At 36.6% G+C, this 12780-nt stretch overlaps 1 protein-coding gene across 2 annotated transcripts in view; it reads right to left on the reverse strand.

Moving 5' to 3' along the window:
• Positions 1-4734, reverse strand: part of LOC136832838 (SET domain-containing protein SmydA-8-like) — a 28982-nt gene extending 24248 nt beyond the window's left edge. The window contains exons 1-2 of one of the 2 annotated variants that reach the window (XM_067094489.1): positions 4640-4734; positions 2219-2381 (exon numbers count right to left, since the gene is read on the reverse strand). In XM_067094489.1, coding sequence (XP_066950590.1) covers positions 2219-2278 — 60 coding nt within the window. In that variant the 5' untranslated portion in view covers positions 2279-2381; positions 4640-4734. Of the gene's footprint in view, positions 1-2218; positions 2382-4125 lie in introns of both variants that reach the window. The other variant, XM_067094490.1, reaches the window with a different exon arrangement.
• Between the last annotated feature and the right edge of the window lie 8046 nt (positions 4735-12780).

The following is a 12780-nucleotide window of genomic DNA, read 5'->3' on the forward strand; positions in this document are numbered from 1 at the left end:
TAAGAGTCTGATTTATAATTGCACTGAAGTATACTAAAGTCATCACACTTTTCGTCTTTCAAAGTCGGTCGTTTCACCTAAATATTCTTTATCACGCTCAGTTTGCTAGGATTTTTATTTTGGCTACAACTAAGTTGCGGAATAGTGTGCCTACTATCCATTTCAGGGATCACGAGTCATCATTTTTCTCAAATATCTTTCAAACTGATTATTTGATCGAAATGGTACTTTGACACAGTGTACAAGATACCTCCCGCTAATTTTTGGTAATATAGTGCAATGTCAAATGGTGTTAGTTAAGGCGTTTATTTTTTACCTTTAAAGGCAAAGTCGCATGAGTCAGCAGGACGAATCTACGTAATCGAACGTCCGCTATCCCCCATAGACAAGAAAGGGGGCGGAGATGGGGAGGCCAGGAAAGTGGGTTGAGGGAGGGATGAGGAGGGGAAGGGGAAGGGAGGGTAGGGATGGGAATAAAGGACGTTCGAATGCATAGTTTGGCGATGCTTGGCAACACCATGTAAGTCAAGAGTAAACGTCTTAACTAAAACGATTTGGTAATGCACTATATTACCAAAAATTAGCGGGAGGTGCCTTGTACACTGTGTCAAAGTACCATTTCGATCAAATAATTAGTTTGAAAGATATTTAAGAAAAACGATGACTTGCGGTCCCTGAAATGGATAGTAATACAGTTGTGGAGACTTCTGATCCCCAAGTGTTTAAGCAAGCAGCAGATTTATTCTTACTTTCTGCTGGCGTCTCCTGAATTAAGGTGTAACGGTTTTATTTTCTGTTCCCCGTTTCTAATTAATGATCGCTTTTCGTATAACTTGTCTCTGTTTGCAGGCTTTCTTGTTGACTCTTTTCATAACGGTTTTCGGCTGAACATTAAAATAAAGAAAAGAAAGAAATTACAGGGTTCCCAATGTATCTTGGGTATACATACAAGTGATTTTATCCATATGACATTTCTGAATAGCAGCAATGCATATCTTGATGCAGTTCCTAGTTTTCAAGACACAACATTTGAGATGAGTGTGTGTGTGTGTGTGTGTGTGCAGAAATAGTGTAGAAATAAGAATTCCACAGGATATCGGTGAGACGAGGAGATATCAGTGCTGTATTTCGGCATATGCAACAAAATGACCACGGAATCATTGTTGAAAATGTTTCAGGTATGACGTAGAAACAATACAAAAAATTCTTATTATGCATCATTGCAATTTTTTAGACGTCAAAAACTGTTTGAGCACAGAAATGACCTTTGGCTCGTTAAATATGGCCATAATATCATTTCCATTTTGGTCGTCTGTTGCCACATTTTAAAAGGGTGTTTAATGGTAACTGGTTATCTAGTGTCGCGTTATCCGTTGATACTTCCATTTTACAAGTTATTAACCTTTTCTTTTTTACTTTCTTTGTTCACCAGTTTGCATATTCTGCAGATGGGAAGGAAGTTACCTCTCAGAAAGCTCAATTAATTTACTGAAAGTAATTTTTGGGTCTTCAATATATACACACACACATTGTAATTATATATATATATATATATATATATATATATATATATATATATATATATATATGTATGTATATATACATATTTATACAGTATATAGTATATACTGTACATATATATATATATATGTATATATATATATATATATATATATATATATATATATAAATATCGATGATAAATATGATGATAAATGCTGTATGTATTCAAACGCACTGGCCTAAGTTCAACGTCTTTTCTTTTCTTAATATAGTCGAGCTGTCAACCCCAAGTTCCCTGTAGATGACCCTGCAATGGTAATTCCTGCCAGTTTTCGTGGACTGGTGTTAACTCGACTAAAACCAAGAAAAGAAAAGACGATGAACTTAGGCCAGTGCGTTTGAATACATACGTACGGCATTTATCATCGATATTTCATCTGTTTCATCCTGTTTCAAAGGTGTGTTAATCTGACGCAAATTTAACTCGTTGATAACTTTCTGATGCAGAACCTTCTCAATGTAAAATATATTTGAAGTGTCTTCTTAAGACAAATACGTACAGTATATTCATACGTACATCCGTCTTACATCTTCCCTTGTATATGTATCTTTTACTGATGTTACGCCTCTCACAGGATGGGAGGGGTGTCCAATAAACTAGCCTCTCACGAGGCACAATTCAATTCACTTCAATTCACCGCCCGAGGCTACTTACCACGCTATACTTGAACCATTCGTACATGACAGATAGGTGATGAGGGTCGTCGTCCGCCATCTTTGGGATGATAAATCTTACTCTCTTGATAAACTTGTCTTCTCGGTTCGTTTTGGTTCACTGGGTTGTTTCTCTTCGACTAATATTGATGTCGAGAGTCTTCCTGAAATGTTGAGAAAATAAAAAAAGCTAATAGTTGGCCCCATATGACAAAATGTATTCCTTGTCATTTTACTTCAATATTCATGAAAAATACTTTTATGAATAAGCCTCTTGCTTTTTTTCACAGGAAATGATAGTCATAATAATAAGAATAAGAAAATAAGGCTTATTTTCTAACCATTGAATATTATGCATATTATGCTTAATAAGTTTTATATCATGCTCATGTTTCCCACACCGAAATCCTCAATGTAAGCACTCTGCAGCGACACAGCAATGAGAGAGAGAGAGAGAGAGAGAGAGAGAGAGAGAGAGAGAGAGAGAGAGAGAGAGAGAGAGAGAGAGAGAACTCGCAATTGCCTGAAATGGATGAACTACTCATATACCATTTCAGTGACCTAATAGCCAGTGATCTCTGTAAATTTCATAACTCCAAAGTGACAAGAAACAAGATAGTTTCTATCTTTACGAAATATCACTGAAAAGGCGCCAACTTGTGGATCCTCCTTGCATTAACAAACTGCGATAAAACTAACATGGGTTTAGCAGCTGCTTACCGGGATCATTTTAATCCCCTGCAAAATTATTTTGAATATTCTGTGAATATTGTTCACCAAAGTCGCTCACATCGATTGGCTGCGTACTTCGTACCAATAAAAGTCCAATACTTATACTAAACATTTCAAGATTGATAACATTAATACAATTAATCTTTCTCATTTTGTTTACGTACGGATAATGATAACCAGAGCAACACTGTACCGCTTAGCTGGAGAAAGGCTATTCCGTGTCCGGTTAAGAAATAATGAAAAATCTCACGTTTACCCTGATGTATGACGATGAACTTCATAGTTCTTCGTCATACATCGGTCGATGAAAATCCGAAAGCGTTTCTGCATATTCCAAAACAAACTCCTAATCTCTTCTTCAGCGATAGACAAAAACAAAGAACGTCTTTCTCTTGGTAGCGTTCGCTTGTCCAAGATTTAAAAAAAAAAAAAAAAAAAGTCTCTTTATACACAGATATTTCATATCATAAGACTAAAACCAAGCAGCTGAGAACGGTATGACAGATATGTGTGAATCTTCACCAATAAATAAATGTATAAACAGAACTTCGGCAACGTTCTCCCACGGCAGCTGCTTACCGACATAAAAATACCTGTGTAAGCAGGAGGCAGCCATTGATTATGGCTGCCTGTCATTTAGCTCTTTGCCAGGGAAAACTCCCTCGGTAAAATTATCCAAATAATCATGTTCATTGCTTGGCCAGAATTACAGAACTGCAGCTTAATTAGATAATGTAGCATTAGTTTAAAAAGTCTTTACTAAATTCTTATATTCTTTATGGTATTTTCATATCAACATCACTTACTTTGCCCCACAAATAATTAATTAATTCTTCGATACTGATAAAACATGTAAAAAAAAGTTCTTAGCTTTCTTTAACGTCACCTATGCAAAAAATAGATACAAAAAAATATAAGCATGCATACAGATTCAATGCAGACCGAAATATACTAGTTAAGTCTAAAGAACCACAACAGATTGGTGGATAGCAAAATCATTACCAGTATAAAAGTTTAAATATGTTCAGCTCATTGTATACTATTTTTGGGTATTTATTTCTAAATCTAGCACTCGTATAACTCAGATTTCTCTGAACACAAAATGAATGTACGATTACTGAAATCTTCCTCTGGTATTGTTGCACGTGTTGAAGAATGAAAAGGGATCATCTCTACCTAATTAATCGTCAGGAATTTGTTTGGAAAGTCCGTCCTCAGAAACACGAGAACCTTTGTACCAGTTTCACAGTGCTTAATTATTCACAGGCAGCGAATCCTACAAAGCGATAATTATGAGGGGCCATCTGAATGAATCACTTTGGTATGATCACTAGGTTTCCACCAACCAGTCAACTGTTCTTTCAACCACGCAACACTGGTCATCGTTCTGTGTGAACTGCAAACTTAGCCTTTGCATTTCGTTATAAACACCAACTGAGTGCTCGGGTGTCTTCGAAGCACGGTACTTTTGACAACGTTTCCCACCAACAGCACAGCTTCCGTGTGGAGAGGAAACTGCCTCCCAAAATAGCCGGACATGATGCCGCTCTGTGAGGGTATTCGCCTCTCTTCGCCGCTTCTACACGAATTGCAGAAACACCGAAAGCACACAGGTCAACGATAAGTCTAACCTAGATCACCGTGCCACTCACAGGACAACAAATAAACGCACGAGAAAAGGGACTCTTACCACGACGTGTAGCCTAGGACACTAGAAGCAGCATGCCTTTACCTGGCACCGGGTACAGCTGTCTGCCACGAGTGAGTGCCAGAGGGGAACGATGCCCGAGGGGAGGCCACCGGGTAGGTGGGGAGAGAGAGAGAAAGTGGGGATGGGGGGAAAGCGTCTGGCACCAGATTGGAGCATAATTGCGGGGGAGGAATTTGTTGTCCCGCCTGTCTAAGCGATCATCTCTACGAAGCTTTCATAGGGCTACTTCGGACAGCCTAATGGCTGCCGATATATTCAACTTATTTATAAACAAAAAGATTTTGTTCTTTGTAAATTCCGGATGAAGGGTTGGTCATTATGTATTTAATGAAAATCATTTCATCGATTTAAGTCATCTTATTTCTGATGTTTATCATTCATCTCTTCTTCATGTCTTTAATGTCCTCATGTCGAAACACGTTCTTAATGTCATTTTTTACTTCACTGGTGAAGGGAGTGGAGCACCGTCCACGACTTCAAAGATGCTAAGGATTTAATTATTGGTTTCTCCCAGTTAAATATTTCCGCCCAGTGGCTAAGGATTGCAGCTATTTAGTCTAGATGAAGCTGCAGCAATTTAACTGTACAGCTCGAGGGACATTACTATGGAAAAGAATCAAAGTGTCTTTATCTGTCATAATTTCATTCAAACTTTGCCATTTTATTTCAGGAACTCTTAATTGTATAATTCAGTACTAGCTTCGCACATCAACTAGTAAGAAATGTATCGATTTGTTTGTGTTAAACTGGCGTAACAATAGCAAACTCAGTTGTCGTAAGAACAGGAAACCGAACACGTCAAAAATGTTGCACGATGAAGTTCCTAATCTCTTGCGTAAGTTCTGGAAAAATAAGTAACGACTGTATCAGCATAGGATTGTCTGTATTCACAAACACAGATGCTGAAGCGTTTCAGAGACGAAATGATTAATCACTAAACTTGGCTACATGCACAAGCCTTTCCAAGTCTACTCCGAGACAACAGGGAAACTTTTGAGTCGGGTTGTCTCTTAACATCACAGATGCTTACTGTAGCAAAAGGAAAATTTTTTTGTAGCTGCAGAAGCCAAATTGGTCATGGTACAGGTATGGCAACATTCAGTTCCGAATAACTTGAGATAAGCTACTTTCCTTCTCATCTGAACTTCACAGAATATTGAATTTTTACACTATTTGTCTCGAGTTTCTCACTGGTACAAGATCTTGCCAAAATAAAGGTTAAGGTTATCCAAAACCTGTTTCTCTTGATGATAAATGAGTTTTGGTTGCTGGTGCTAAGAATGACCAGAGGAAGACACCACAGCTTTTACTCGTTAATATCCCAAGGAGAACTGTGGGAGTTTGTCACAGGGATTTTATTTTCATGTGAAACAACGCACTTTCTCGACATTGCTGACATTTTACTTGTTAATTACTTGTTAATTTATTTTAGAACGGTGTATGTCTGAATGTTTTGGTCTCTGAAATGCAACAGTTGATAGCAGTAATGATGCTAGTATTAACTATGTCTCCTAAGGCTATTGAACAGATAAAACCACGACATTAATAAATATGTCACGCAATATGCTAGTTAGAATATACATGTGCACTTTATTGACAAAATATTCTTATATACTCACTTATAATCATCAATACCTATAAGTTTTAACTCTTTGATGCCTAGTTTTTCCCAAAAATTCAAACTGAGGGAGCACAAAGGCTATTCTTATATATTCTCACTTATAATCATCAATACCTACAAGTTTTGTCTTGGCTAGATCATCTCAGTGAAGATTTGCAAAAAAAAAGTAACTCTTTGATGCCTAGTTTTATATATATATATATATAAATATATGAGGGATATACAATATATATCAGCTATTCTCGATATCTCAAAACAAGATATAAATATATATCCATATATATATATATATATATATATATGTAGTATGAAAATAATTTTATTCATTAAATAAGAAGAACTTTTTGGTGAGTCCTGAGACATTAGTTAGCCATCACTCAAAAAAAAGACTGAGAACCACTGCCTCAAAACAAGATGCAAATGAGAAAAATGCAACGAAGAACTTCAATGATTACCAACGATTACCTAGTGACCATGTGCATCCTAATTCATTTAAATCTCCATATTGGTGAGAGAAGCCTTTGCCGTTGCAAAGGTGATGGAATCCATTTATTGATATTAAAAAAAATGTGACTAACGGCGGCAGAATGAAAAGCCAATGTAAAAATAGAAAACCAGGCAGAGAGAAAAAAAAAACTATAATGATTGAAACAATGAAACACAAAATATATTCACTCATAAACATCAATAAATATAAGAAAAAACTTAGTAGTTGGAAACAGATTCCATGAAGGGGCAAAGAACATAACTTGCTGCCTTTACCTACTACATGTTCATTCTTAATTGATTGAACTTGAGTCACCTTGTAAATTACAAAAACTTTGACGGTCTGAGGTCATTACTTTCGATCTAAATAAGCCTTGCTGTTAAAACATTGTGAAATCCTGCAACGTTAATAAAAAATGGTCATTTTTCTATGTTAGAAGCACATCCAGCTATAATATAAGCAGGTTTGTTTCCATTAATTATTTGCTTTATTTTTTAAATGGCACCAAATTGTCATGCGTGATGGAGGTAGATACCTCCTTCCTGAATATGGCAGGAGATCTTTCCTCATTCTATATGAATCATGGTAAGTGTTCCAGTATCTCAAAACCATCAATTATTTGCTGTGATTTTGATCTGGCACCAAGTTGTCATGTGTGGTGGAGGTAGTACTATAGTCTAGTCATTTTAGTTGAAAACATCAAACTAATTGTAAAAGAAATAAAGTAAGGTTTTTTAAACTTGGAATAATATCCCCAACAACATATCAAAAGTCTAGAAAAATCTAAGTATGGGAAAGCCGCCATATTGGCCGCCATCTTGGATTTACTCTCGAAATCTACAAAATGCATATATTGCCCCGATTAGCTTCAAATGTATATCAAATAGACAGTTTTTTTTTTAACTAGGAACGTTATTTTAAGCCATTCAAAATCATTTTTACCGGTAATAAGCTTGAGAAAGGCATTTGATGTTCGTTGAGGTCTTCTTCTTCATCATAAACCATGCAGTTTCTTTTTATTTGTTACCGTTCTTAACGTTTATTTTGTTTTGTTTTGTTTCAGGTGCTGATTATTTTGAGCTGATGTATAATTATAATGGATGAGAATGTAGTTGTGAAATGTGTCCTTTGTGACAAGAACTTATCTAACGAACAAACAGTGACATTACGAAGCAAAGGAAGTGAGGGAATAAAAAAAACAAGTGAATCAAGAGGAAGTGATATACGAACTCAAGAAGGACAGTCCGTTCATTCGAAATGCAGGAAAACATGTTGTAATCCAAACAACACTGAAGCATTTAAAAGGGCAAAACCAGCTGCTAGTACTAGCAATGAACCTGTGCTTCGATCACAAATGAGAAAATTTCAATTCAATAAGCATTGCCTGTTTTGTAGGCAAGAAGCCAAATTCGATGGTAGAAAGAGAGGGCGTGATGTTTTCCCAGTTCGAACTCATGCATTGCATGCTACCATTATGAATGTATGCACCAATAGGGATGATGAATGCAGTAAACAAGTATTGGCAAGACCTTCCAGCTGTGGATGCAGTTTACCACAATCAATGTAACGTAAACTTGGGAAATGGAAAAGTAATTCCAAGAAGGTTTGTATCACAAAATGAAGCAAATGAAAAGCTGCGAAAGAACAAAGCTTTTGCTGTCATACAATACCTAAAAAATAATGAAGTCCAAATAACCATATGTGACTTCGTGAAAAGAATGGAAGCAAATCTGGAGTCTTCTAGTTCAGAATATCACACATATTATCAACAGTATATATGAAACATAAGGTTACAGAATTATTAGGTGATAATGTAATATTTACAAATATGAAATGACGAATAAATGTTGTAACATTCGAGCAAGTGCTTCTTCAACTCTTCATCAGTATACTTAGAGTAGCAGTTATACTGTAAAAGTTGTGCAATAGCAACATCTGAAAGTACAACACCATGGTCCAGATGGGACTCGAATAACAGAAAATCACCGATAATTATGGTAATAAATGGCATTTACGAAGTCGTAAGAGCCAATAAATTGCTTATCGGTCCCGGTAACTGCTTGCCGACGCCGATAAACCGCTCACCGACGCCGAAAATCGCTTACCTTTGCCGAAAATCGGGTTAACAACGTCGTTAGCCAAGCGCCATAAAACCGAAACGCTGATAACCGACGCCGCCGATAACCAGGGCTGCCTACTCCAAGATTTTCTTACAGGCAGGCAGCAGTGAGTTGCTGTTGATGGGATCTTTAGCGAACCAAGACCTGTTGTGTCTGGAGTTCCACAGGGTAATGATCTTGGTGCACTGTTATTTTTAGTCAATACAATTGACATGGTTGTTGGCCTGGAAAACAAGATGTCCAGTATACCGATGATGCGACACTTGTGGGTGTAGTCAAGTTTCCACTTCTGAGAAATGAAGCTACCCTCAGCCGCAATCGGGACATGGACCGGGTCAGTGAACGGTGCAGTTGGTGGGGTGAGGCTGAACTCCAGTAAAACGAAAATACTATTGATTAGCAGATCTCATACAAATTTTTCACCCTATCCTCCCCTTCAGGTGGATGGGATTCTGCTGAATGATTTTGAAGCTTTAACTATCCTAGTTGTAACTTTTGACTCACATCTTACTTTTAAGAAACATGCTGCAGGAAAAGTTTGGAATTGTTTGTAAGGCCTCATATATTTATAAGTAATAAAATCAATGCAACCTGTTTTAAGTCGTTTGTCCTTCCTGTACTAGAATACTGTTTGCCAGTGTGAATGTCTGCTCCTGCCAGAGAGTTATCTCTTTTAGATGGTGGTCTGTGGTGGTAGGTTTCTGTTTCCTCATAATAGCAGTTATATTTGGACCATCAACGGATGGTCTCTTGTTTGTCAGTTTTTCATAAGCTGTATTTTAATAGAGATCTTTCACATTCACAATTGATCCCTGATCCCCTTTTTCTACCGAGGACAACTAGATTTGCTGAACAGCAGCACCAATTTTCAGTAAATGTACCTCACTGTCGAACTTCTCAGTTCCAGAGACCCTTCATTCCTCACACCACTGGAATGTGGAACAGCCTCCCTGAGGATGTCGAGCAACTGGAACTTCAAAAGTTCAAGTGAAGATGCAATGATTTACTACCCTAATACAATTCCCCTTTACATTTTTATTTATCTGTTTATTAATTATCTTTTTTTTTAATAACTTGATCTCCTCTTTCTGTATTTCCCATTACCTTCTTTTACTTCTTTTGAATGAACACCTTATTCTTTGGAAGCTTGAATTTTGAATCAATGGCCCCTATGGGCTTGTTCCATATGAGTAGGGTTCATCTTCTGAATAATAATAATAATAATAATAACAACTGTTTGCATGCGGACGGCATGAAACGCTGGTGGTTAAAGTCTGTAGCAGACTAATAAATCTTTATGTTTTTGCTAGTTATAGATACCCAGTTTTGGATAACACTACATATGGCTGCTTGCTTACCAAAATGGCAGCAGTTCAGGAAGCTGACTCCAAGCCTTGTTTAATTTTCATTGGTGATTACAATGCTCATCATACTGAATGGCTGAGCTCAGTCACTGCTAGAAATATTCATGATCTTGCTGCTTTTGACTTTTCCACTATTTCTGGTTATGAGCAGTTAATAAATGAACCAATCTGGCAACAATTGTGACTTTGTATTCACAGTTGTTGCAAGGATTGTATCTTCTGGAGAGTGTTCGCTGATGGACACATCTGATCATAGTTTGATTAAAGTTAATGTAGAGATGGATCAGGTTGTTCCTGATGCTAGCTTTCCAAAAGAAGTGTATTTGAAAGCCTAGGCAAATTGGGATCTTATTGAGTTCAGGTAGAGCAATATTTATAAAGTCCTAATATTACTGATTGTTTAACTGATCATCTTAGCACGATTGTCGAGAGAATTCCTTCTAAAATCCTAAAGTTTCGTCTTAAAGTTAAGCCAAGGTTTAATGCTGCTTGTAAGCTGGCATACCAAGTCTTTGAGAGCAACCGTGTGGTGAGTCCTTGGTGTTACCTCAGTCATACTTTCCAGAGCCTAAGTTGTATTCAGTGGCCTTCAGATATGGAAGAGTCGAAACTTTGCCTCTGGCGCTTGACAGTTACAGTGGCATAGACCCTAAAAGGATCTTTCCAATCTTAAAAAAAAAAAAAAAAAAACTGCTGATTTCATCGCTAAGATTACTGTTTTCAGAAAGTTTCCCTTCTGTTTGGATGAAACGAAACATTTTTGCATTACCTAGGGGACCCAGTCCGTCCTCATGCTCTTCACAATAGATCAATTTCAATTACCCGTTTTATCTAAGGTTTTTGAGAAGCTGCTAAGCGTCTTTGTAGGTTGGGAGACGATACTAACCTGCTACCAGGATTACAGTTTGGGTTTCATAAAGGCCTTGGTGCTTGCGATGCATTCTTGTCAGTAATATGCTCTTGATGGGAGAGCAGAGGCATGCATGGTCAGTTTTGATTTTATTACATCCTTTGACCGTGTGAATCATGAAGAACTCATCTAAAACCTAAGATTGGTGGATCTTTTATTAATATTTTGAGTGAATTTTTACTAGGCAGAACCCAGAGAGCTTGTTTTGATGGCTAGTATAGCTTTAGTAATGACATTTCAGGTGTTCCTCGAGGTAGTGTTCTTGGACCTTTGCCCTTTATTATATATACTGGTGGCATGAGGCAAAGCCTGGAGAACAAACTGATTGCATATGCCGCTGATGATACATTCCTAGCTGCTTCCCCTTCTCTGAGTCTTGGGTCCATGGTTGTGCAGAAAGCTTGAATAGAAATCTGACATATCCATGAGAGGAGTAGGCTTTTGGGTATGAAGCGTAACCCTTCTAAAGCTCGTTAGTATAGTAGTTAGTCGATCCAGAACAAATGCGTTTGCATCCTGATTTTCATTCAAATAGTACAGTTTTCAATGTTAAAGACTAAGACTTTAAGTGACCCTTTTGATAGAAAATTAACTGGTGAAAATCAGATACACAACATTGCTTCCTCTGCTTCTCAAAAAATCGGTATCTTGCAGAAATGTTGCATGATGAAGTTATTTAATCAAACATTTTAACTCTTCTTCCTTGCTTACAGTACTGTTCTCCAGATAGGTCTTTGGGTGTTGACTGTCTCAGACTCTTTTATAGAGTAGTGACATCAGTCAAGTTTATTTTGCAACTCAATAATGGCATAAACATAAAGTGAGTTCCTTATGTTTGAATTATAAAATGTACTATAACGACAAACATCCTCTGCATTCTTCTGTACCTAACCTAGCTGTTTTTTATCACGACACTAGGAAGGCTACTGCTGCATACAATGTGTCGTTTTCTAGTATCGGGTTTAATACTTACTCGGTTTGCTAGGAGTTATATCTGGGCTACAAGTAAAATGTGGAATAATTTACCTAGTGCATCTGTGGAGCCTTCTGATCTCAAGATGCTTAAGGAATAAGCAAAAAATTCATTCCTGCCTTCTGCTGATGTCTCCTGAATTCACGTATATCATTTTTATTTTCTATTCCCTCCGATTTATTTACTTATCAACCTTTGGAGCCCTTGGGTTTTTAACTGAATACTTAGAAAAAAAGAAAGAAAAGTAAACAATTTTACTAGGATTTACTTAGGAAAATACATAAATTATAATAAAATACCAGCTAAGCAACACCAAAACATACTGTATAAGCCACACTCAAAGCATGTACACCAGCACTTCGGACCAGGTTGCAGTTTAAAATATATTTTCTAGTGTACACAACCATCATCATACATATACATACATAATTATATAAATATATATATTATATATATTATATATATATATATATATATATATATATATATATATATATATATATTATATATATATATATATTTATATGTGTATATATGTATATATATATATATATATGTATGTATATATAGTATATGAGTCTAGGAAAATTCATCGATAACAATTCAACGACAACAATTCATCGATTAGCAATTCATCGACCAAGC

This window comes from Macrobrachium rosenbergii, chromosome 50 (genome assembly GCF_040412425.1).
Source record: "Macrobrachium rosenbergii isolate ZJJX-2024 chromosome 50, ASM4041242v1, whole genome shotgun sequence".
Taxonomy (NCBI): Eukaryota; Metazoa; Arthropoda; class Malacostraca; order Decapoda; family Palaemonidae; genus Macrobrachium; species Macrobrachium rosenbergii.